The sequence below is a fragment of the Pseudophryne corroboree genome, chromosome 6, assembly GCF_028390025.1.
Source record: "Pseudophryne corroboree isolate aPseCor3 chromosome 6, aPseCor3.hap2, whole genome shotgun sequence".
In the NCBI taxonomy this organism is placed as follows: domain Eukaryota; kingdom Metazoa; phylum Chordata; class Amphibia; order Anura; family Myobatrachidae; genus Pseudophryne; species Pseudophryne corroboree.
The window spans coordinates 294,297,456-294,324,436 of record NC_086449.1 but is presented as its reverse complement, the minus strand read 5'-3'; the positions used below and the strand labels follow the sequence as shown (position 1 = coordinate 294,324,436).

Genomic DNA, 26,981 nt, shown 5'->3' with positions numbered 1-26,981 from the left:
CAGAACGATGGAGTGCCATTCTTTGTTGCATATTTCTGACAGTTTTACCCACGTAGCCAAGCCCACACGGGCATAAGATGAGATACACTACGTGGGACGTGGTACAGGTTAGGGTGTATCGGATGCTGAAAATCTGATCTTTATTCGGATGCTTAAATGTAGTTCCTGTCAGCATGGACTTGCAGGTGGTACATCCCAGGCATTTATAGCATCCTGGTGCTCTAGTGAGGAAATTCACCGGTGTCTCTGCCTCAAATCCTGTGATGTCTGAATGTACTAGGTTATCTTTAATGTTTCTTCCCCTAGTAAAACAGCACATAGATGTTTTAAATCCAAAAGACCTAAGTTTATCATCACTTGCCACTATGGGCCACAATGCTTTGGTGGCTCTTTGGATTATTGGGCTTGAAGTGCTGAACTTACTCTTTCATGGTATCACATCTTTAGAGTTCCTCTCGGTCTTAGACAACAGTGTTTTCCTCTCCAAGTGGAGAACTTCCCATTTTTGCTCCTGTAGCATTATTGGATCGTACCCCCGTGCTGCAAACCTGTCCACTACTTTGTCCAGTTCTGCTTCCAATGTATCATGCTTACTGTGGATCCTTGCAACTCTCATTAGTTGTGACCTAGGGAGGCCCCTAATAAGGGGTTTCGGGTGATGGCTGTCTGCCCTCAGTAATGTATTTTTGTCTGTTGGTTTCGTAAAGAGGGTGGTAGAGATAAGGTTATTTACTATTCTCACCGTAACATCAAGGTAGTTCATGGAATCAGGGTCATTCTGGTATGTAAACTTGATGCATGTTGCTTTTAAGTTGATGTCATCCATCATTTTCCTGAATGTTTCCGCTCCCCCTGTCCACAGCATAAACACATCATCTATGAAACGGCAGTATAATAGTATATGCTGGGCCTATCTCTGTCATTGAAGAATAATCTTCTTTCTTCCTTGAACATAAAAACGTTTGCATACGCCGGCGCGACGCTACTGCCCATCGCGCACCCGTTTTGCTGTAGGAAATATTTTCCATCAATTAGGAAGTAGTTCCTATGCAGAGTCAGGTAGAGAAGATGCATAAAGAGGTCCACATCCACAGCACTCATATTCTCTTCTAGCAGGAATTCTCTGGTCGCCTGTAGGCCCTCACTATGGGGTATACTGGTGTAAAGGCTGCAAACGTCCATCACACACATTTGTGTGCCTTGTGGGATTACCTCTATGTTGTTAAGTCTGACCAGAAAGTCCGTAGTGTCCTTGATAAATGTGGGTTGCTGTACCACCAGTGGTTGTAGCACACTGTCCAGGTACTGTGAAATCGGCTGGTACAGCGAGTCCCTTGCCGATATGATTGGTCTTCCGGGGGGCTTGGTACTATCCTTATGTATTTTAGGGGTGGTGAAGACAACCGGTACCACTGGGAACCTTTGTGTAAGTGCTTCATGCATCTTGGGGGAAATTTTGCCCTCAAGTTTGGCCTCCTCTAAGACCCCATCTAGTTCTTGTTTGTACTGGTTAGTGGGGTCGGCCTCCAGTAATGCATACGTTTGTGTTTCCCCCAGTTGTCTGTAGATCTTTTCTCGGTAATCCTTTACATCCTGGATTACTAAGCCTCCTCCTTTATCCGCCTCGCGGAAAATGACATCTCTGTAATTGCTGAGGTCCCTCAAAGCATCTCTCTCTCCATCCTAGTCATGTTGTTTCTCTGCTGTATAGGGGTATTAATATATCGGGTTACCGAATCATCTAATAGGCGTGTGAACGTTTTCAATGAATGATTAGTTGACGGTGGATCAAAATGTTGAAGTTGAACGTGCGATCAAGAACTTGTCAAATATCGTGGGGTTGGACTGTATATGACTGGAATCTTGGAAATATTCCTGGAGTCTTAATTTTCGGGAGAATTTATGCAAGTCATGTTTCCATGTAAAGTCGTCATGTTTATTAGTCGGGATATATGACAGGCCTTTATTCAGAACTGCCATCTCGGTTTGTGTAAACGTTCTGGATGAGGGATTAAAAATCATACTTTGTTCTTTGCCGCTCGGTTTCTGTAATCCTCTTGGCCTTTGGACCTTGGCCTGAGTTCCCCCTAAAGGGATATCACCTGGGATGGTGGTTTCATCTGAATCAGGAATCATAAACTCGCTATCACTATTGGAGGAGTTACTAGGTTTACTGCTTCCTTCTCCAATCCCTCTTAAACATATACCCGCGTTGGGCCGATGACAGAGATAGGGCCCAGCATATACTATTATACTGCCGTTTCATAGATGATGTGTTTATGCTGTGGACAGGGGGAGCGGAAACATTCAGGAAAATGATGGATGACATCAACTTAAAAGCAACATGCATCAAGTTTACATACCAGAATGACCCTGATTCCATGAACTACCTTGATGTTACGGTGAGAATAGTAAATAACCTTATCTCTACCACCCTCTTTACGAAACCAACAGACAAAAATACATTACTGAGGGCAGACAGCCATCACCCGAAACCCCTTATTAGGGGCCTCCCTAGGTCACAACTAATGAGAGTTGCAAGGATCCACAGTAAGCATGATACATTGGAAGCAGAACTGGACAAAGTAGTGGACAGGTTTGCAGCACGGGGGTACGATCCAATAATGCTACAGGAGCAAAAATGGGAAGTTCTCCACTTGGAGAGGAAAACACTGTTGTCTAAGACCGAGAGGAACTCTAAAGATGTGATACCATGAAAGAGATCACAGGATTTGAGGCAGAGACACCGGTGAATTTCCTCACTAGAGCACCAGGATGCTATAAATGCCTGGGATGTACCACCTGCAAGTCCATGCTGACAGGAACTACATTTAAGCATCCGAATAAAGATCAGATTTTCAGCATCCGATACACCCTAACCTGTACCACGTCCCACGTAGTGTATCTCATCTTATGCCCGTGTGGGCTTGGCTATGTGGGTAAAACTGTCAGAAATATGCAACAAAGAATGGCACTCCATCGTTCTGCTATATCTGCAACAATTAAAAGTGGAAAGTCAGAACAACCAGTGGCCCAACACTTTGCGGACAGACACCATCCATTAAGTTCGCTTAGACACATGGTTATTGACCACGTCCCCAACAGTTTGAGAGGGGGCGATAGAAAATAAGAATTTACTTACCGATAATTCTATTTCTCGGAGTCCGTAGTGGATGCTGGGGTTCCTGAAAGGACCATGGGGAATAGCGGCTCCGCAGGAGACAGGGCACAAAAAGTAAAGCTTTTCCAGATCAGGTGGTGTGCACTGGCTCCTCCCCCTATGACCCTCCTCCAGACTCCAGTTAGGTACTGTGCCCGGACGAGCGTACACAATAAGGGAGGATTTTGAATCCCGGGTAAGACTCATACCAGCCACACCAATCACACCGTACAACTTGTGATCTAAACCCAGTTAACAGTATGATAACAGAGGAGCCTCTGAAAGATGGCTCCCTAAACAATAACCCGAATTAGTTAACAATAACTATGTACAAGTATTGCAGATAATCCGCACTTGGGATGGGCGCCCAGCATCCACTACGGACTCCGAGAAATAGAATTATCGGTAAGTAAATTCTTATTTTCTCTATCGTCCTAGTGGATGCTGGGGTTCCTGAAAGGACCATGGGGATTATACCAAAGCTCCCAAACGGGCGGGAGAGTGCGGATGACTCTGCAGCACCGAATGAGAGAACTCCAGGTCCTCTTTTGCCAGGGTATCAAATTTGTAGAATTTTACAAACGTGTTCTCCCCTGACCACGTAGCTGCTCGGCAGAGTTGTAATGCCGAGACCCCTCGGGCAGCCGCCCAAGATGAGCCCACCTTCCTTGTGGAATGGGCCTTAACAGATTTAGGCTGTGGCAGGCCTGCCACAGAATGTGCAAGTTGAATTGTGTTACAAATCCAACGAGCAATCGACTGCTTAGAAGCAGGCGCACCCAACTTGTTGGGTGCATACAGTATAAACAGCGAGTCAGATTTTCTGACTCCAGCCGTCCTTGAAATGTATATTTTTAAAGCTCTGACAACGTCCAACAACTTGGAGTCCTCCAAGTCGCTTGTAGCCGCAGGCACTACAATAGGCTGGTTCAGGTGAAACGCTGATACCACCTTAGGGAGAAAATGCGGACGCGTCCGCAGCTCTGCCCTATCCGAATGGAAAATTAAATAAGGGCTTTTATAAGATAAAGCCGCCAGTTCAGATACTCTCCTGGCGGAAGCCAGGGCCAGTAACATAGTCACTTTCCATGTGAGATATTTCAAATCCACATTTTTTAGTGGTTCAAACCAATGGGATTTGAGGAAATCTAAAACTACATTTAGATCCCACGGTGCCACCGGAGGCACCACAGGAGGCTGTATATGCAGTACTCCTTTGACAAAAGTCTGGACCTCAGGGACTGAGGCCAATTCTTTTTGGAAGAATATTGACAGGGCCGAAATTTGAACCTTAATAGATCCCAACTTGAGACCCATAGACAATCCTGATTGCAGGAAATGTAGGAAACGACCCAGTTGAAATTCCTCCGTCGGAGCACTCCGATCCTCGCACCACGCAACATATTTCCGCCAAATGCGGTGATAATGCTTCGCGGTGACTTCCTTTCTTGCCTTAATCAAGGTAGGAATGACTTCTTCTGGAATGCCTTTTCCTTTTAGGATCTGGCGTTCAACCGCCATGCCGTCAAACGCAGCCGCGGTAAGTCTTGAAAGAGGCAGGGACCCTGTTGAAGCAGGTCCCTTCTCAGAGGTAGAGGCCACGGATCGTCCGTGACCATCTCTTGAAGTTCCGGGTACCAAGACCTTCTTGGCCAATCCGGAGCCACTAGTATCGTTCTTACTCCGCTTTGCCGTATGATTCTCAATACCTTTGGTATGAGAGGCAGAGGAGGAAACACATACACCGACTGGTACACCCAAGGTGTTACCAGCGCGTCCACAGCTATTGCCTGCGGATCTCTTGACCTGGCGCAATACCTGTCCAGTTTTTTGTTGAGGCGAGACGCCATCATGTCCACCATTGGTCTTTCCCAACGGTTTATTAGCATGTGGAAAACTTCTGGATGAAGTCCCCACTCTCCCGGGTGAAGATCGTGTCTGCTGAGGAAGTCTGCTTCCCAGTTGTCCACGCCCGGGATGAACACTGCTGACAGTGCTATCACGTGATTCTCCGCCCAGCGAAGGATCCTGGCAGCTTCTGCCATTGCACTCCTGCTTCTTGTGCCGCCCTGTCTGTTTACATGGGCGACTGCCGTGATGTTGTCCGACTGGATCAACACCGGTCTTCCTTGAAGCAGAGGTTCCGCCTGGCTTAGAGCATTGTAGATTGCTCTTAGTTCCAGAATGTTTATGTGAAGAGACTTTTCCAGGCTCGACCACACTCCCTGGAAGTTTCTTCCTTGTGTGACTGCTCCCCAGCCTCTCAGGCTGGCGTCCGTGGTCACCAGGATCCAATCCTGTATGCCGAATCTGCGGCCCTCCAATAGATGAGCCCTCTGCAACCACCACAGAAGAGATACCCTTGTCCTTGGAGACAGGGTTATCCGCAGGTGCATCTGAAGATGCGACCCTGACCATTTGTCCAACAGATCCCTTTGGAAAATTCTTGCATGGAATCTGCCGAATGGAATTGCTTCGTAAGAAGCCACCATTTTTCCCAGGACTCTTGTGCATTGATGTACAGACACCTTTCCTGGTATTAGGAGGTTCCTGACCAGGTCGGATAACTCCTTGGCTTTTTCCTCGGGAAGAAAAACCTTTTTCTGAACCGTGTCCAGAATCATCCCTAGGAACAGCAGACGAGTTGTCGGCATTAATTGGGATTTTGGAATATTCAGAATCCATCCGTGCTGCTTTAGCACCTCTTGAGATAGTGCTAATCCCATCTCTAGCTGTTCTCTGGACCTTGCCCTTATTAGGAGATCGTCCAAGTATGGGATAATTAATACGCCTTTTCTTCGAAGAAGAATCATCATCTCGGCCATTACCTTTGTAAAGACCCGAGGTGCCGTGGACAAACCAAACGGCAGCGTCTGAAACTGATAGTGACAGTTTTGTACAACGAACCTGAGGTACCCCTGGTGTGAGGGGTAAATTGGAACGTGGAGATACGCATCCTTGATGTCCAAGGATACCATAAAGTCCCCTTCTTCCAGGTTCGCTATCACTGCTCTGAGTGACTCCATCTTGAACTTGAACTTCTTTATGTACAGGTTCAAGGACTTCAGATTTAGAATAGGCCTTACCGAGCCATCCGGCTTCGGTACCACAAATAGAGTGGAATAATACCCCTTCCCTTGTTGTAGAAGAGGTACCTTGACTATCACCTGCTGAGAGTACAGCTTGTGAATGGCTTCCAAAACCGTCTCCCTTTCGGAGGGGGACGTAGGTAAAGCAGACTTCAGGAAACGGCGAGGTGGATCTGTCTCTAATTCTAACCTGTACCCCTGAGATATTATCTGCAGGATCCAGGGATCTACCTGCGAGTGAGCCCACTGCGCGCTGTAATTTTTGAGACGACCGCCCACCGTCCCCGAGTCCGCTTGAGAAGCCCCAGCGTCATGCTGAGGCTTTTGTAGAAGCCGGGGAGGGCTTCTGTTCCTGGGAAGGAGCTGCCTGTTGCTGTCTCTTCCCTCGACCTCTGCCTCGTGGCAGATATGAATAGCCCTTTGCTCTGTTATTTTTAAAGGAACGAAAGGGCTGCGGTTGAAAAGTCGGTGCCTTTTTCTGTTGGGGAGTGACTTGAGGTAGAAAGGTGGATTTCCCGGCTGTAGCCGTGGCCACCAAATCTGATAGACCGACTCCAAATAACTCCTCCCCTTTATACGGCAAAACTTCCATATGCCGTTTTGAATCCGCATCGCCTGTCCACTGTCGCGTCCATAAAGCTCTTCTGGCCGAAATGGACATAGCACTTACCCGTGATGCCAGTGTGCAGATATCCCTCTGTGCATCACGCATATAAAGAAATGCATCCTTTATTTGTTCTAACGACAGTAAAATATTGTCCCTGTCCAGGGTATCAATATTTTCAATCAGGGACTCTGACCAAACTACCCCAGCACTGCACATCCAGGCAGTCGCTATAGCTGGTCGTAGTATAACACCTGCATGTGTGTATATACTTTTTTGGATATTTTCCATCCTCCTATCTGATGGATCTTTAAGTGCGGCCGTCTCAGGAGAGGGTAACGCCACTTGTTTAGATAAGCGTGTTAGCGCCTTGTCCACCCTAGGAGGTGTTTCCCAGCGCTCCCTAACCTCTGGCGGGAAAGGGTATAATGCCAATAATTTCTTTGAAATTACCAGCTTTTTATCAGGGGCAACCCACGCTTCATTACACACGTCATTTAATTCTTCTGATTCAGGAAAAACTATAGGTAGTTTTTTCACACCCCACATAATACCCTGTTTAGTGGTACCTGTAGTATCAGCTAAATGTAACGCCTCCTTCATTGCCAAAATCATATAACGTGTGGCCCTACTGGAAAATACGGTTGATTCGTCACCGTCACCACTGGAATCAGTGCCTGTGTCTGGGTCTGTGTCGACCGACTGAGGCAAAGGGCGTTTCACAGCCCCTGACGGTGTTTGAGGCGCCTGGACAGGCACTAATTGATTGTCCGGCCGCCTCATGTCGTCAAACGACTGCTTAAGCGAGTTGACGCTATCCCGTAATTCCACAAATAAAGGCATCCATTCTGGTGTCGACCCCCTAGGAGGTGACATCCCCATATTTGGCAATTGCTCCGCCTCCACACCAATATCGTCCTCATACATGTCGACACACACGTACCGACACACAGCAGACACACAGGGAATGCTCTACACGAAGACAGGACCCACTAGCCCTTTGGGGAGACAGAGGGAGAGTCTGCCAGCACACACCAAAAAAGCGCTATATATGACAGGGATAGCCTTATAATAAGTGCTCCCTTATAGCTGCTTTATATATATCAAAATATTGCCATTAAATTTGCCCCCCCTCTCTGTTTTACCCTGTTTCTGTAGTGCAGTGCAGGGGAGAGACCTGGGAGCCGTCCTGACCAGCGGAGCTGTGAGAGGAAATGGCGCCGTGTGCTGAGGAGATAGGCCCCGCCCCTTTTCCGGCGGGCTCGTCTCCCGCTATTTTGTGAATCCAGGCAGGGGTTAAATATCTCCATATAGCCTCTGGGGGCTATATGTGAGGTATTTTTAGCCTTTTAATAGGTTTTCATTTGCCTCCCAGGGCGCCCCCCCCCAGCGCCCTGCACCCTCAGTGACTGCGTGTGAAGTGTGCTGAGAGGAAAATGGCGCACAGCTGCAGTGCTGTGCGCTACCTTTAGAAGACTGCAGGAGTCTTCAGCCGCCGATTCTGGACCTCTTCTTACTTCAGCATCTGCAAGGGGGCCGGCGGCGCGGCTCCGGTGACCATCCAGGCTGTACCTGTGATCGTCCCTCTGGAGCTGATGTCCAGTAGCCAAGAAGCCAATCCATCCTGCACGCAGGTGAGTTCACTTCTTCTCCCCTCTGTCCCTCGTTGCAGTGATCCTGTTGCCAGCAGGAATCACTGTAAAATAAAAAACCTAAGCTAAACTTTCTCTAAGCAGCTCTTTATGAGAGCCACCTAGAATTGCACCCTTCTCGGCCGGGCACAAAAATCTAACTGGAGTCTGGAGGAGGGTCATAGGGGGAGGAGCCAGTGCACACCACCTGATCTGGAAAAGCTTTACTTTTTGTGCCCTGTCTCCTGCGGAGCCGCTATTCCCCATGGTCCTTTCAGGAACCCCAGCATCCACTAGGACGATAGAGAAATGGAAAATTACTAAAACTGGAGGCGAGATGGATGTTCAAATTAGAGACAATTCGGCCAAATGGCCTTAATGAACAAATCCTGTGGAACTCACTGGGCAAGAATTGAGCCCAGAGAAGATATGGAACTGTGCTGGCCTCAGGCCCTTAGGGGAATTTGTGATAAGTGGAGGCACAATAGAGTGGTGATGGGTAGTTCTGTATTCTTGCCTATATCTTTATATAAATATGGTCTTACATCTTGAATTATAGTTGTGGTGATGGGTATGGAGATAGTTTACCCCGGGGTATTAGCCTCCCAATGGGCTGCATTGGATATGGAGCCCCGTTGGTCCCACTTGGGGACAAAGGCTGGCACCATAGTCAAGGCTCACATTATGTGAATATTTTAGTTTTCTATATATGTCGCCTTAACAGGCATAGGATTGATTTGTGTATTTTACAGTAACAACGTATAGATGCATAGGTAGCGATATATCTGCACACAGTCACTTGGTCACTTTGCAGACCCCGGCGCGCAAGCGCATTGGAAAGCGGCTAGGTTGCTATGGCGACCAGGCCGGGGACCAATCGTGATGCCATGGCAACGGGAGCCCGGAAGTGGTCAGACGGCGCGGGTGCCGCATCATACGCACAGCGCTGGAAACCCCCGGCTCCCGGAGCGATGGACAGCGCGGGGTAAGCTCCTCCTTGCACGTGGTGGCCACCAGCTTTAAAGGTAAGGGGTTTTTGCACACACACGTATTCACACCTTGACAAAGGGGCTGCGGGCCCCGAAACGTTGGAATTGTGATTTGCCTAATACACTTTGCTATTTTGCACTGAACAAGCCCTGGAGTGACGCTGTATTTGTTTGATATATATATATATATATATATATATATATATAAACACTAAACAGACCCTTGATGCGCTCAAAAATTAGAACTACTGCTTTATTTATTCCAAATCAGTTAGTATATTATGAAACAATATTCCTACACCTTTATCAATGGGCAAGCATCCACACAGAGATAATCCCCTGTCGAAAGAGACTAGAATTAAATAGAAACCAAAAAATGTCTCTGTGGAGCGCACTTAATAAAAAATGATCTGGTGTATTCGTATCTGATTACTGATTAGCTATAATTTATAGTATTTATATCTGGTTACTGATAAATAGAGGATGACCACACAAAAACACCCTTTTCTTTAAACACTTGTTATTTATTAGTAAAAACAATTTAAATCCTCATTTCTATTAAAAATAATTGGTAAACATTTTCACAATATTTTGTTGTTCAATAAAGATACAATAATAATTTTAAACTTTTCAGAACCAAAAATTGATAAGTTTTCATCCAACGCGTTTCGTCCTTATGGCGACTTCTTCAGGGGTGTTCTTTATGAATAGCAAGTTATTTAATTTTAAACCGCTGTATTTTCATAAAAATATGGTCCATAATTTACTGTAAATTATTATAAAAAAATAATAATCCTAGACTTCCACGATTTAGCAATGTTTGATAGAAATTCCTACTTGAGACCGCCTGATAGTTTATATTAATCTTCAAAGTGGTAACTTGTAAGTGCTTTATCAAACTTTTTATTTTTAATCTCCCCGCAGCTTTTTCGTATGTCAAAAAACGTAAGGATCCAAAAGTGGAATCCACTTTTGGATCTCCATGTATGCGGACACATAGGAGAGCTGCTGGGAAATAAAAGAGGTTTAAGATTACTCAGTCCAACAAGTGTTTAAAGAAAAGGGTGTTTTTGTATGGTCATCCTCTATTTATCAGTAACCAGATATAAATACTATAAATGACATCTAATCAGTAATCAGATACGAATACACCAGATCATTTTTTATTAAGTGCGCTCCACAGGGACATATATATATATATATATATATATATATATATAGCGGCCAGCGTCTCAGTCAGGTAGTGAGGGTGTGTGTGAGGCAGCTTGAGGGTGGGAAAATCTGCATTAGATGTCGTCCTGGGCTGGGGAGAGGCTACAGGTCAAGCGCCAGCTCCCCTATGCTGGACTTCCACCCCAGGTACTAGCGAGCCTTATTAAATGGGGCGTTAGTACACCCAACATGTGCTCTATTGCCATGGTGGTCTAGTGGGGTCCCTGCTCAGTGACTGTGTCCACGCTAGCGCTGCGACCCATCTCCCTAGGTCGCGGATGGAACACGATTTAATGGCAGGTCCCGTCTGGGGGACCCTCTTAACCCCTCCCCATAGTAGCCACGCGAACCAGGAGAGCGTCTGCAATCGCGTGCCTTAAGCCGGAGCGTCTCCGTCGCAAGTACCCGGGAACAGGCCGTGGGAGTATACAACACTGCTTGGGAGGTGATGGAGCTGCAGCGCTGAAGTGTCACCATGACATACAGCACTGACAGCCCAGTTTTGAATAAATTTTCTGTCAGAAAAAGCTTTTTCAGGTCTGCCAAGTGCAGCCCACCTGTTAAGTGACCTGCTGCTGCAGACACCAACTGAAACTGAGCTCACAGTGCCTGGAGGTGTTGTTATAGAGGAGGCCCCAATGCATCCTGGGACAGCCTAAAGCTTTAGCCTGTTGGTGCCTCTGGATCAAGATCCACTCTACACCCCTGATGTTTCCCTGTGGAAACCAATGTAACCTGCTGCAGAAATATTACGTTAATTCAATTGTGTTAATGTCATCCTTAGGTTCAATTATGTGGTGAGTGACAGGATTCACTTCTGTTTGTCCACATCTTTTATGACTGGCAGCCACCAGCACTGGTTTTGCCTATTACATTGACCAGAATTCATTTGAATTGGTCCTAAACCACCAATCCAAAGCACCCCTGCAAATGTCCCAAGGCCACCCAAGGTGCCACGGCACACAGTTTGAGAACCACTGGGATAGCCCCTGGCGATACAATTACCTGTGGTTATTGGATACCCTCATTGTGTACTTTCTGATGTCCACACAAACTAGCTCGGACAAGTAGATACAATGTAGCCGCTGGCTCAGTGTGGAGCACTAAACAACGGGACAGGGCTAGTATAAACCAAATTGTGTGTTTTCAAAGCTGCACATTTTCAATGTTATCTCACAGGATTTAAATCATGTTATATCAAAAGCAAACCCTGCATTTAGTATTATTGCCATTTTAAATCTTGCAGGCAACACTGCAGAGAATTGGCAACTTTGAAAACCGTCCACTCAGTAAATACAGTTCTAAGACGTGTAACTCTGGCAGACTATATACTGCTTATTTTGTCTCATTTTTTTATTGTATAAATGTTGGGACATAGTCAAAAGATTGTGAGATAGACACATAATTATAATAGATTCACTATGCAGTCCATCTGGACACCGAGTACAATTACTAACTTATGTGACTATGGAGTGATGCGTCAAACATTCTAAAGAGGACAAGTCAGATGTTGTCCATAGCTACTAATCAGTATCTAGCCATCATTTATCAAGTACATGCTATAAAATGATAGCTAGTTGGTTGCTATGAGCAACTACTCACCTCTTTGGGTTTAGTACATCACCCCTGACATGTGTAAAGTGATGCTTACCTTTTGTCTCTTTAAAATGTCTATAAGTTTAAGTTGCTTTTTAAATCCAGCCATCAGCTCAGTCTTCTGCTTTTCCAGCTTCTTATTTTCAAGTTTTAATTCTTCAATCTTTTTCCTCTCTTGGCTAGAATTATCCTAACAAAGGATAAGCATTATAAACAGTACAGTATTAGTGTGGCCTTCAGCAATACCCGCATATTATTCCTCCAATAAAGCATAAACCAGACACTAAATGCAGCTACATGGAAGCATATGAAATGGATACTAGCAAGAAATAGATACTGTAAACAGTGTGGAGAGAAACAAAGATGACCAGACTAATACCTCTTTAACATCATACAAATAACCCAGTGTATTTCTGGGTCCACGCGGGTCAAGGTGAGGTGTGAAAGGGGTATGTTAGAATTTCCCGGGTCGACTAACCCGGTATTTCAACCCGGGAATAAAGCAGGGTTATTCCCAAGTTGAAGTACAGTGTGAACGGGTTGCCAAGTCGACGAGAGACAGGCAGCGTTTGGAGATGATCTGATCTCCAAGCGCCGCCTGCACACGTCACCAACCCGAAAGAGGTCTCCAGCGGGTTGCACCCGGGAAGGACCCGTATACAAGTCCCAGGTGCGACCCGCTTATTGCACGTAAAAACTTCTGGATGAATTTGGAATGCGTTATCACTATTGTATAGCTTAGTGACCTAGAGAAAAACTGAGGTATGTATGATCTTGATGGGGCATCAGGGAGTGGAGCAATAAAGGAAAAATAGGATTTTGATAACCTACCGGTAAATCCTTTTCTCCTAGCCCGTAGAGGATGCTGGGGACGACATCAAGACCATGGGGTATAGACGGGATCCGCAGGAGACATGGGCACTCTAAAGACTTTTCATTGGGTGTGAACTGGCTCCTCCCTCTATGCCTATCCTCCAGACTTCAGTTGTAGGAACTGTTCCCAGGGAGACTGACATTTCGAGGAAAGGAATTACTTAACTAGTGGTGAGATATCTACCAACTCACACCCTCAACCATGCCGCACACATGGCATTCAACATAACACACGCCAACAGGCATGAACTAAGTGCAGCAACATGCTGAAACCAAGATAACACAACTTGTGCAACTGTAATAACTAAACTGCAGGTAAAGTACGCACTGGGACGGGCACCAAGCATCCTCTACGGACTAGGAGAAAAGGATTTACCAGTAGGTTATCAAAATCCTATTTTCTCATACGTCCTAGAGGATGCTGGGGACGACATCAAGACCATAAGGTCTATACCAAAGCTCCAGTACGGGCGGGAGAGTGCTGATGACCCTGCAGCACCGATTGACCAAACTTTAGGTCCTCATCGGCCAAGGTGTCAAACTTGTAGAACTTAGCAAATGTGTTTGACCCTGACCAAGTAGCTGCTCGGCACAGTTGTAATGCTGAGACCCCCCGGGCAGCCGCCCAGGATGAGCCCACCTTCCTAGTGGAGTGGGCCTTTACCGACGTCGGTAACGGCAATCCAGCCGTAGTATGAGCTTGCTGAATCGTATTTCTAATCCAACATGCAATAGTCTGCTTGGAAGCAGGACAGCCAATCTTGTTGTGATCATACAGGACAAACAGAGCCTCTGTTTTCCGTATACGAGCTGTTCTAGCAACAAAGATTTTCAAAGCTCTAACCACATCTAGAGACTTTGAATCAGTGAATGTGTCACTAACTACTGGCACCACAATTACGTTGGTTTATGTGAAAAGCAGAAACCACCTTTGGAAGAAAATGTTGGCGAGTTCGCAACTCTGCCCTATCTTCATGGAAAATCAGGTAAGGGCTCTTGTGAGACAAGGCCCCCAATTCCGACACCCGCCTTGAGGATGCCAATGCCAAAAGCATGCTGCCAAAAGCAGCTGCAGCAGGTCCTCTCGAGGAGGAAGAGGCCGAGGATCTCCTATGAGTAACTGCTGAAGATCTGGGTACCAAGCCCTTCTTGGCCAGTCTGGGGCAATGAAGATTGCTCGAACCCTTGTCTTTATTATTATCCTGAGTACTTTTGGGATCAGCGGAAGTGGAGGAAAACATACACTGACGGAAACACCCACTGGGTCGCCAGTGCATCCACTGCTACTGCTTGAGGGTCTCTCGACTTGGAACAGTATCTCTGAAGCTTCTTGTTGAGACGAGACGCCATCATGTCTATTTGAGGAACTCCCCAAAGACCTGTCACCTCTGCGAAGACTTCTTGGTGGAGGCCCCACTCTCCTGGATGGGCTGCTTCCCAGTTACCTACTCCCGGAATGAATATTGCCGACAGAGCTTGTAGATGTTTTTCTGCCCAGCGGAGGATTTTTGTCGCCTCTGCCATTGCCATTCTGCTTTTCGTTCCACCCTGCCTGTTTATGTATGCGACTGCTGTTACATTGTCCGCCTGGATCTGCACGGGACGGTCTTGAAGAAGATGTACCGCTTGTTGAAGGCCGTTGTAAATGGCTCTTAGCTCCAGAATGTTTATGTGAAGGCAGGCTTCCTGTTGTGACCAACGTCCCTGGAAGTTTTCTCCCTGAGAGACTGCTCCCAAGCCTCGGAGACTTGCATCCGTGGTTACTAGGACCCAGCCCGGAATCCCGATCCTGCGTCCCTCTAGCAGGTGAGAGCTGTGCAACCACCACAGGAGCGAAATCCTGGTATTTGACGACAGGATTATCTTTCTGTGCATGTGTAGGTGTGACCCCGACCACTTGTCCAACAGGTCCCACTGGAATACTCTGTCAGGTTAGATCTTTTAGATTTAACCTGCCAAACTGTATGGCCTCGTAGGCCGCCACCATCTTCCCCAACAACCGAATGCACTGATGGATCGACACACTTGATGGTTTCAATATCTGTTTTACCATTTTCTGGATTTCCAGAGCCTTTTCCAGCAGAAGAAATACTCTCTGAACTTCTGTGTCCAGAATCATCCCGAGGAAAGACAACCTTGTCGTCGGTTCCAACTGTGACTTTGGGTAATTTATGATCCACCCGTGTTGTTGGAGTATTGACAGGGAGAGGGATATGTTTTGTAATAACTGCTCCCTGGATCTCGCCTTTATCAGGAGGTCGTCCAGATAAGGGATTATATTGACTCCTTTCTGACGAAGGAGGACCATCATCTCCGCCATCACCTCCGCCATCACCTTGGTGAATACCCTTGGCGCCGTGGAGACACCGAAAGGTAACGTCTGGAATTGGTAATGGCAATCCTGAATCGCGAATCTCAGATAAGCCTGCTGAGGAGGATAAATGGGAACATGCAGGTAAGCATCCTTTATGTCCACCGACACCAAGTAGTCGCCCTCCTCCAGACTGGCAATCACCGCCCGAAGTGATTCCATCTTGAACTTGAACCTTTTCAGGAAGAAAGTCAGATCTTTTAGATTTAGGATCGGTCTGACCGAGCAGTCCGGCTTCGGAACAAAGACGCTTGAATAAAAAACCCCGCCTCTGTTGTGACAACGGTACCAGGACTATAACCTGGTCTTGACATAATTTTTGGATTGCCGCTGTTACTGCTTCTCTCTCTGGCAGAGAAGCTGACAAGGTTGTGTCGAAGTCGGAAAATATTACAGTACACACATCACGTACAAACACCACAAAGATGGCCTCCGTGTGCATACTAATTCGGCCGTGCGTGCACATATTCGCAATTTGCGTATGGTCGCTCCCGCAGTCCTGCGTATTAGCGCGTAGTATGAGTAAATACGGTAGAATCTGTACTCGAATGGAAAAGCCACAAAAACATATCATATATTTAAATCTATATATTGCATAAATCACCCACTGTCTGCTCTCTTCTAATAAGCATGAAGATAGTTCACACAAAAATTATCCTCCCAGAGACTCAAATACAATGTACCAGATGGCCTTATTTACACCAAGCTTTGAAATCCTATGAAGAAGGCAAGCTTTGAAATCCTATGAAGTTGTTTACCCCTCTTGGTCTAGAGTAGCCCAGTATCTGTCGAAGACAATAAATACTGGATTGTCATTGTCTTATCTGAAGACAGGACAAACAAAAAAGACAATATCCAGGAACCTAGGTTGACTGAAGAGAAACTCAATTAGCAATAGCTAACAAAATTACAAACCAGACATTTAGAAATCTGAGGTAATAACATTCATAGTCTAAACTCTTGGAGATATATATTTCCTAACAAATTGTAATAGCAGGAGTGTGTGTGTATGTATATATGTGGATATATGTATATCTTGAGGATGGAAATAGATAATCATATCATGTGTGGGATCATATTGTTCAGAGTCACGTAAACATTAATCTGGTGGGGATAAGAATATTATCATATATTGCAACATTAAGTTATTAATAATACCAGATTTATGTATGATTAATGTGATGGGTTTAACTGGTCATGGGGCGGGAACTCAGATGCAAACAACAGAAATCACATCTCAAGGTCTTAGCCATCACCCACCTCTTGAGCTGACCAATGATCCCCGGTGCACAGGATATGTCCCACCCCCGAACCAATGGAAGAAGAGCACACAGTGTCTATTGTATTATGTTTTGATCCACTGTATAAAAAGCCAGCTGCAGGCCAGGTCACTATCAGAGACTCTGAAAGTCATCTACCTTGATGACTGAGGACCAGACTGGGAAGCGCAGGCAAAACGAAAAACGTATGTACCATTGACTGTAGCCCTTTTTGCTATTGTATTGTTATTGTAACCCCCTTTCAGTAATTATATGTTGGTGTGTCGGAACCCGGCATTTTAAATACAATCTGGTGTCGTGTTTCCTTTCCCTGCTAAGGTTATAAGTGTATTTCAGTCACACGTGTAGCTGCAGAGTGCTCACGTGTGTCTTTGGGTGTGTACGCACTACGTGTACTTTGCACGGCATTTGTACGCAAACTGCGTACATGGTACATGGCTTTGTACGCTAACGGTGGAAAAAGTACGTAGGTTAAGGTTTGATTACAGCGGCCGCAGCGGCTCCATTTTAAAGTGTATTTAATGTGTTTCTAAAGTGTTGCTTTTAGTCCTGTATGTAAATCAACGTTTACAATTGGGGGCTCCTCCGGTTTTTCACATGCTCACAGACTGGCAGGTCATAGCAGACTTAATCTATCAGCAAAGGTTGGAAAGTTATCTTACGTAACCTTTTCCTGGTTGGTGGATGTTCTAAAAACCCTATTTGTGTGCTGTTAGATTGTGTCTGCTTTGTCTGGTCTGCAGAGGTGCTGATAGAACCCGTAAACAGGAAAAAAGCTATTTAAAAAATCTGTGAATTTTTTTTGGCGCCAAAAGCGTACACAAAGAGCACCGATACTTTGCATACTCTCTCACATTATTGCAGCAAGGTTTAGATTGCTAGATTTGTTTAGATCTGTGTGAAATCGGATACATTTGTTGCTATATAGATAAATTTGAAATAAAAGTATTTAAGGAAGTAAGTATAAAGCACAACACGCAGGTCTGGCCCAGTCATAAAGGGTTACACAGAACAAGCGTAGATTGTGCTTGTAAGTGATTATAGCTAGTATTGCTCACATTAATAGAGACTGTGTGATTTGTTTTATTGCGGACGCACGTTTTTGTACACGTGGCTCGGACAAAGTAGTAAGAGTGCGGACACTAAGTACAAATTACACGATAGTTTTGTTCAATTAAAAGGTGGGACAGTAGCCATGCTACAATAGCACATAATTATCTGGTTTCAAAAGCAGATTAGTATAAGACTTTTGTTTAAACTGTATTGCCTCTGGGGGAAAAGCTGCCGATCAGAACGAGTGGAAATTTTCTGTTCAGAAAAACAAGGTGTATTTGAGTGAGTGAAAGCGGAGTGAGTGGAGCTGAACCCGGGAACTAGGTGGTCTAGGTGCTGGAGTGGTAACACTGGGTTAGTAGAGGCCCGGTAGCGTAGGGTTCGCTACCTTACGTGATTAGAACTAGGTGGTCTAGGTGATCTGAAGTGGTCTAGGTGTCCCATACAACTAGGTGATCTAGAGTGGTCTAGGTGTTTCAGGTGGTCTACAGCAATCGTAGGGCATATAGATAACTAGTATCTATAGGCTGTGTGATTGCATTGCATGTCCGTATGTTCTACACAGCACAACGTGATACCATTGTGTCATATGCGCTGTGGAAAAGCATACGCAGACGTGATTGTATAGACAAAGGGGTTTTTCTTTGATAACGTCGGGAAATCTCCCTGGTGGGCTTCCACTGGAAAGGGAGAATAATAGTTATCTAATTTCTCTGTTTTTCACCCTACAAAAAATTCCAGTAGAGAGATACCGAAAAGGAATTTTTTGCTTCCTCTCTCAGGAAAATATTCCAACAGAACCTCCACCAAAAGAAATTACGGTGCTGTAAGGTCTGATAGGAGCCCTAAGTTGGGTACATTGCGATCCACTATCAACAGTGTATCGTTGTACTCGCCAGCGTGGGCGAGAGCGAGTGGAAGGCGCTCGGAGATACTTCCACCGTCTACTTGTACTGAGTATTTTGGTATTTGTGGGAATTTGTAGTTATTAAAAAGACCCACAAATATGGGAGCCAGTTGCTCAAGTGAGAGACGTTTGTGCAGGGTTCAGGCTGAAGAAGAAAGACCAAAAGGGTCAGCAAGGTTTATCATGTGTGAAAAATATGGTTCACACACGGAAGTTTTTTTGCAATGAGTGGGTACGTATGACTGACAAAGATAGGGTATCATTCCCTAGGGTGGGCAGCTTTGAACCAGAGGTACTGCAGAATGTAGGTAGTAAAATATGTCTGATTAAATCCAGAAAACAAAGCTTTAGACATAACGAGTGTTTAAACCTGTGGCAACAAGAGGGGGAGGTGCAAAGGGAACAAACTCGCAAAGCAAGTTCCAAACCTAGCAGGAATGAGGGCACGGACACACCATTATCGACACAGGTCGAAGGGGAAAAGATGGCTACAGTCAATGATATATCTGTAAATGATAGTAGAATGCAAGAGAAATGTATTAACCCTAATTTTTGCATGTTGTATCCACTTTTGAAGTCTCTCCAAGGTTATAGGTCACAGGAAGATGAAGGACCCAGCCAAATCGCAGCTCTCATTCAGGCAGTCACCTTGCAGGAAACTCAAGTGGGGCCTGCCATTCCAGTTAGAGCAGTAACAATATTCCCCACTGAAAGAACTGGTGAGGTCACAGCTACCGGTAAGTGTGAGACGGGTCATTGCACAGAGACAACACCACCTTCCAGTAAACAGATTAGGAACGGAATGGTAGGATTACATCCTGTCTTGGAAATAGTAACTCCCAATGGGGGAACCGATAGTCCGTGAGAAATCCTCACCAGGTATAATGCAATGTATTGCCCGTGGTCCAGAGCTGAGCTGCGGTCAATCATTTCAGAATTTCCCGATCCCCGGAAGCATTTAGCCAGATGTTAAAAGTTTATCAGAGATCTGGGTAATGCTCATGAACCAGCTAACAAAGATTGGCGGATATTTTTTAAAGTGTGCCTACCCCCTAACATTGACACCACAAAATTCATAACAGATTGTAAATTAGACACAGGGGTACCTCTCACTGATGAATACAATCAGGAGAATGTACGGCAAATCAATCTGCAATTAGGAGTATATTTCCCTACTGTTGTCAAATGGAATAAAATCTTCTCCATAAGACAAAAGGATGGTGAAACGGCATCCGAATATTTCCATCGGGCTCTGCAAATAATGGATAGATACATTGGGGTATCGGATATAGGGAACGATGCGAATTACAGGGAGGTGGCTGTCTCTGTGCTAATGGACGGGCTCAATAAGACAGGAAGGGACAGGGTACAAACATCTTTGCCTAATTGGAGAGGGGTCACAGTAGCTCGTCTTAGAGAGTGCGCAATTAAACACCACAAGAATATTGCTAGGTGCAAAGAACAACAGGAGGAGAAGCTGATGACAGTAAATCTACAGGCTCTTGCAGCAAAGCCTCATCAGCCTAAACCCCTAAGCCCTGGTAGTAGGAAAAGACCGAGAATATGTTACACTTGTAGGAAGGAAGGGCATTTTGCCATAGATTGTAGGTATAGTAGAACACATAGTCAATATAGACCCCTAGACAGAGAAAACAAGCCACATTATTAAACACATAGATGGGATCAAGGGACATATAGTAAGGAATCACGAGCCAGATAGAAAACACAGATTCGGTTAATGGGAAGAACGGAATAAGTGCGCGTACTTACTCGGCCGTGCGTGCACATATTCGCAATGTGCGTATGGTCGCTCCCGCGGACCTGCGTATTAGCGCGTGGTATGAGTAATTACGGTAGAATTTGTACTCGCATGGAAAAGCCACAAAGACATATCATATATTTAAATCTATATATCGCATAAATCACCCACTGTCTGCTCTCTCTTCTAATAAGCATGAAGATGGTTCGCACATAAATTATCCTCCCAGAGACTCAAATACAATGTACCAGATGGCCTTATTTACACCAAGCTTTGAAATCCTTTGAAGAAAGCAAATATCTTCGTTTACCCCTATTGGTCTAGAGTAGCCCAGTATCTGTCAAAGACAATAAATACTGGATTGTCATTGTCTTATCTGAAGACAGGACAAACAAGAAAGACAATGGCCCTCATTCCGAGTTGTTCGCTCGCTAGCTGCTTTTAGCTGCATTGCACACGCTAAGCCGCCGCCTACTGGGAGTGTATCTTAGCATAGCAGAATTGCGAACGAAAGATTAGCAGAATTGCGAATAGAAATTTCTTAGCAGTTTCTGAGTAGCTCGAGACTTACTCAGCCATTGCGATCAGTTCAGTCAGTTTCGTTCCTGGTTTGACGTCACAAACACACCCAGCGTTCGCCCAGACACTCCCCCGTTTCTTCAGACACTCCCGCGTTTTTCCCATAAACGCCAGCGTTTTTTCGCACACGCCCAGAAAACGGCCAGTTTCCGCCCAGAAACACCCACTTCCTGTCAATCACAGTACGATCACCAGAACGATAAAAACCCTTGTTATGCCGTGAGTAAAATACCTAACTTTTGTATAAAAAAACTAAGCGTATGTGCTCTGCGAACCTTGCGCATGCGCAGTAAGCGTCTAATCGCAATATAGCGAAAATCGGCAACGAGCGAACAACTCGGAATGACCCCCAATATCGAGGAACCTAGGTTGACTGAAGAGAAACTCAATTAGCAATAGCTAACAAAATTACAAACCAGACATTTAGAAATCTGAGGTAATAACATTCATAGTCTAAACTCTTGGAGATATATATTTCCTAACAAATTGTAATAGCAGGAGTGTGTGTGTGTGTGTGTGTGTATATATATATATATATATATATATATATATATATATATGTATGTATATCTTGAGAATGGAAAAAGATAATCATATCATGTGTGGGATCATATTGTTCAGAGTCACGTAAACATTAATCTGGTGGGGATAAGAATATTATCATATATTGCAACATTAAGTTATTTATAATACCAGATTTATGTATGATTAATGTGATGGGTTTAACTGGTCATGGGGTGGGAACTCAGATGCAAACAACAGAAATCACATCTCAAGTCTTAGACATCGTCCACCTCTTGAGCTGACCAATGATCCCTGGTGCACAGGATATGTCCCACCCCCGAACCAATGGAAGAAGAGCACACAGTGTCGATTGTATTATGTTTTGATCCACTGTATAAAAAGCCAGCTGCAGGCCAGGTCACTATCACAGACTCTGAAGGTCATCTACCTTGATGACTGAGGACCAGACTGGGAAGTGCAGGCAAAACTAAAACGTATGTACCATTGACTGTAGCCATTTTACTATTGTATTGTTATTGTAACCCCTTTTCAGTAATTATATGTTGGTGTGTCGGAACCCGGCATTTTAAATACAATCTGGTGTCGTGTTTCCTTTCCCTGCTAAGGTTATAAGTGTATTTCAGTCACACGTGTAGCTGCAGAGTGCTCACGGCGTGTCTTTGGGTGTGTACGCACTGCGTGTACTTTGTACGGCATTTGTACGCAAACTGCGTACATGGTACAGGGCTTTGTACGCTAACGGTGTAAAAAGTACGTAGGCTAAGGTTTGATTACAGCGGCCGCAGCGGCTCCATTTTAAAGTGTTTTTAATGTGTTTCTAAAGTGTTACTTTAAGTCCTGTATGTAAATCGACGTTTACAGTCGATATGAAAAATTGGCATGGGGGAACATCTTGAAACTCTAGTTTGTACCCCTGGGATACTATTTGCAACACCCAGGGATCCAGGCCAGACAGAATCCAATCCTGGCTGAAGAGTCTGAGACGTGCCCCCACCCGAGCAGCCTCCCGCAAGGGAGTTCCAGCGTCATGCTGGGGATTTGGCAGAACTAGGGGTAGACTTCTGCTCTTGGGAACCTGGAGCCGGTGTGGGCTTCTTTCCCCTTCCTGCAAAGAAGGGGGAACCTCTCGCCTTTTTGTATTTATTGGGTCGAAAGGACTGCATTTGCAGGTGATAGGTCTTTTTTGCCGGTGCAGGCGCAGAGGGCAAAAATGTTGACTTACCTGCGGTAGCCGCCGAGACAAACGAATCCAGGCCATCGCCAAATAAGGCCTAATCTTTATATAGGAGAGCCTCCATGTTTCTTTTGGAATCTGCATCTGCGTTCCACTGGCGAATCCATAACATCCGCCTAGCCGATACTGCCATGGTAGCGGCTTGTGAACTCAAGAGTCCAATATCCTTCATTGCTTCAAGCATGTAGGCGGCAGCATCCTTGATATTCCCTAACTGAAGGAGTATCTCATCTTTATCAATCCTGTCAATTTCTGATGACACGCTTTCTGACCATTTTTGAATAGCGCGACTCCACCATGCGCAGGCAATAGTGGGCCTGAGCAGTGTACCATTGGTAACATAAATGGATTTCAATGTCGTTTCCATTTTGCGGTCTTTCCTGGCTCTTTAAGAGAAGCCGTGCCAGGAGCAGGGAGAATTACCTTCTTTGTCAACCTGGAAAGTGCACTGTCTAACACAGGGGGTGACTCCATTTTTTCCTGTCTTCAACCGGGAAAGGATATGCTATGTGAATCCTTTTGGGAATACGAAATTTTTTTTATCAGGATTCACCCACATCCCTTCAAACAGAGCATTTAGTTTGTGTGAAGGAGGGAACGTGACTTTGGATTTCTTTTCCCTACATAAATAAGCTTTCTCCTGAGGTACAGGAGTGCTTTCTGTAACCTCCAACACGTCCCTTATAGCCACAATCATATATTGTATACTTTTTTGCCAATTTATGATCTATCTCTCTGGATTCTATATTGTCGACACAAGAATCAGAATCCGTGTCGGTATCGGTGTGTACAACATTTGCAAATGGTCTCTTATGTGACCCAGAGGGGCCGCCCGCATAAGTAATAACAGCATCCTGAAAAATCACATCTTCCACAGATTTTCTCCAGCATGCAGCCTTAGATTCAGACTTGTCTAATCTACGGTTAATCAGATGCATACTGTCACGTAGCTCTTTCACCCATGCAGGCTCTTGGTGTGCCGGTAGCGCCACCACATTACAACTCTGTGTCCCTAAAATCGTTTCCTCCGGGGAGGAACTCCCTGCCTCAGACATGCCTCACACGTGTACACCACACTCACAGACACACTGGGACTTATTTTGGGGACAGACCCACAGTAAAATCTGTCAGAGGGACACAGGATAGGAGCAGCCAGTTCACAAACCCAGCGCCAGTATTGCCTGTGAACACAGTATGTCCACAGCCCAAAAGCGCTTTTAAATAGTAATATACACTATCAAATGAACCACAATCGCTTTGTGCCCCCCCCTTTATAGCACCCTGTACTTGTCAGAAGTGGAGGAGAGGACCAGCATGTTCTCTGCAGCCTGAGTAGAGAGAGAAAATGGTGCCGAGTAGTGTGCTGGCTGCCTGAGGAAGAAGCTCCGCCCCTCAGTATCCATGATATTTATACTGGCGGGGGTAGGGCTGTGCCAGCGGCATCTTATGCCCCCTTTTAGCCAATTTGAGGTATTTTTCTTGCTGCCCAGGGCGCCCCCCACCCCGCGCCCTGCAGTGCCTGTGTGGGTGGGCAGCAATGGTGCGCTGCGCTCCCGCCAGCCGCGCCGCACCTCAGTCGTCACTTACTTGATTGAAGATCATTCTTCTCATACTCACCTGTCTTCTGACTTCTGGCTCTGTGAGGGGGGTGATGGCGTGCTGTGGGAGTGAGCATCTAGACACGGCTAGCGTTCAGTTCCCTTCAGGAGCTAATGGTGTCCTGTCAGCCAGAAACAGAGCCATGAAATGCTGAGGAAGTTGGTTCTGCTTCTGCCTCCTCTGTCCCACGAAGCAGGGAGTCTGATGCCAGCAGATCTTCCTGAAAATAAAAAACCTAACATAAGTCTTTTCAGAGAAACTCAGTAGAGCTCCTCAGAGTGCATCCAGTCGACCTGGGCACATTTCTAAAACTGAGGTCTGGAGGAGGGGCATAGAGGGAGGAGCCAGTTCACACCCAATGTAAAAAGTCTTTAGAGTGCCCATGTCTCCTGCGAATCCAGTCTATACCCCATGGTCTTGATGTCGTCCCCAGCATCCTCTAGGACGTATGAGAAAAGCAGAGACGCTTGACATTAGGTGCACTGAAATTTGGTGTTCCAATCATGCTTCTGCGGAACTTGACTGCACCAAAAGTTATGCAACAGAACCCAACTTAAAATGACTGCTCTGTAGAGGAACCTACTTCAGGCAGAAATTCTAACGGGATGTGGAGCAGATGAGACTGTTTTTATCACGTATACCCATTATCCCCAACAATTCCTTTTCAATTCAAACGCCAGCAGTGTACTGCAAGCGTCTGCTCAACAAGTTGCAAGGGAAAACACTCAGGGCTGCAGGTGTAGATCTCACGACCAGCTGCTTCTCCTATGGGCAGCTTTACGTGGCTTGTTCGCGAGTTAGTAGCCCCAAGCATCTTTTTGTGTTAATCCTTGATGGAAAAACTGCAAATATGGTTTACAAAGAAATTTTGTGATCAATGTGTACAATATAAAATATACATCACAATATTATATGGCACTACTGTCTTTGTAAAATTAGTTCCGCTGAGCAATAATAGACATCTACTTGAGCGAAGCCGCTGGCAAACGCTCATGAAACATTAATGCATTTCGTCTATGTACACAAACTTTGTTTCCTGGACAAAATTATTAAACTATTGTATAAAATGACCTTCAGGCTGTGTGTACAAGTTGTATATGAAACATAAATGCATTCTGTGTTTAGACTTGGGCCCTATCCCCATGATATCTCATTATGTTATGCAAATATTCCAAAATATGGAGAGATCAGATATCCAGAATATCTCTGGTTCCAAGCATTTTGGATATGGGAGACGCAACCTGTATTTTTAAACTCCGATAAGGCTCCCCTGTGTCCAGCACATTTCTTAACTGTAAATGAAAATATTAATTGATAAAGATAAAAAGAGCAAGATTGGACAGGACTTCTATGCCAAAGTATTTATGCAGATATGTTTAGCAAACATTTATAGAAAACCAGGTAAAACTGATAACCAGATTCTTCCATATTTATACCACTATGTTTTTCAGGGCAATAAAACCAATTTCCATTGTTATCTGTAAGATAGCGAGGAATATTTTTTATATTAAAAGTATCATTTCATTATACCTAGTCTAGCCTGATCTAGAGTAATTCAGATGTTGAAAACAAAGCACAATGACTTCAACCCAGAAGAAAAATACAAATATTATCAATGCAGTGACCAAACCAAAACATCTGCTGTACTGCCGCATAAGCTGAAATATACCCATTATCCAATTTATAACTATACACAGAATACACATCTGGAAGGCGTTCCTAAAAATACTTTTTCCACCTCAGCTGATTTGCAGCTAGGCCAAAAGGTCAGGCTTGGAAACTAAAAAACAGACTTTTATAACATGCCTGCTGGGGACAATGGGCTCAAGCCATAGAAAGATCAATTCTGTGCTTTGTAAAACAATAACAGATATAGTAGACTTACAGTTTTATTTTTTTGTAACCATCTAACACACAATTACCAATCATAAACATATGTTAGTTTACTTATATTATGACCATGTATGTGAAAGCAGTAACTGGTCTTAATGTCTAATAGATGGCCATTAGGCTACATGCAGTCTAGACATATGGATCTAAACATGTCTAGACATGACTGGGCATCATTTCATGACTATAGGAAGACAGAGTACAGACAATCTTCTACCACTATAAAATCAAAGTGTGAGAAGTCACCAAGACATGTATGTCCCTCCCTTTTTGCGTCAGATGTCTCGTGAAGTTTAAGCTCAGCACATCTATTGTCTGGCTAAAACTAAAGGGCCACACACACGGGGAGAGATGTGTGCTGAGCGATCTGTCACAGACCGCTCAGTACACATCTCTCCCCCCACTCAGCACACAGCGTGATGTGTGCTGAGCGAAGGGGGGGGGCTATGTGCTAGATTAATCTAGCACCAGCGATTGCGACGCACGGGGTCGCACATCGCTATCGCTGTGGGGCATACACACGGAGAGATCCGTGCTTAAAAGTGATTGGGACCCCTTTCAGTCCGCTGGCACGGGTTTTTGCGTTTTGTTATTTTGCCAAGTACCTGGATTATACTCTGGACGTGGATT

At 45.1% G+C, this 26,981-nt stretch overlaps 2 protein-coding genes across 3 annotated transcripts in view; one reads left to right on the top strand and one right to left on the bottom strand.

The window, feature by feature from the left end:
• TEX9 (testis expressed 9) overlaps positions 1–26,981 on the bottom strand; it is a 162,286-nt gene that overhangs the window by 29,369 nt on the left and 105,936 nt on the right. For both annotated transcript variants that reach the window (XM_063926153.1, XM_063926152.1), the window contains exon 11: positions 12,337–12,471. In XM_063926153.1, coding sequence (XP_063782223.1) covers positions 12,337–12,471 — 135 coding nt within the window. The remainder of the gene's footprint in view (positions 1–12,336; positions 12,472–26,981) is intronic.
• ZNF280D (zinc finger protein 280D) overlaps positions 1–26,981 on the top strand; it is a 629,515-nt gene that overhangs the window by 510,374 nt on the left and 92,160 nt on the right. The window lies entirely within an intron of this gene.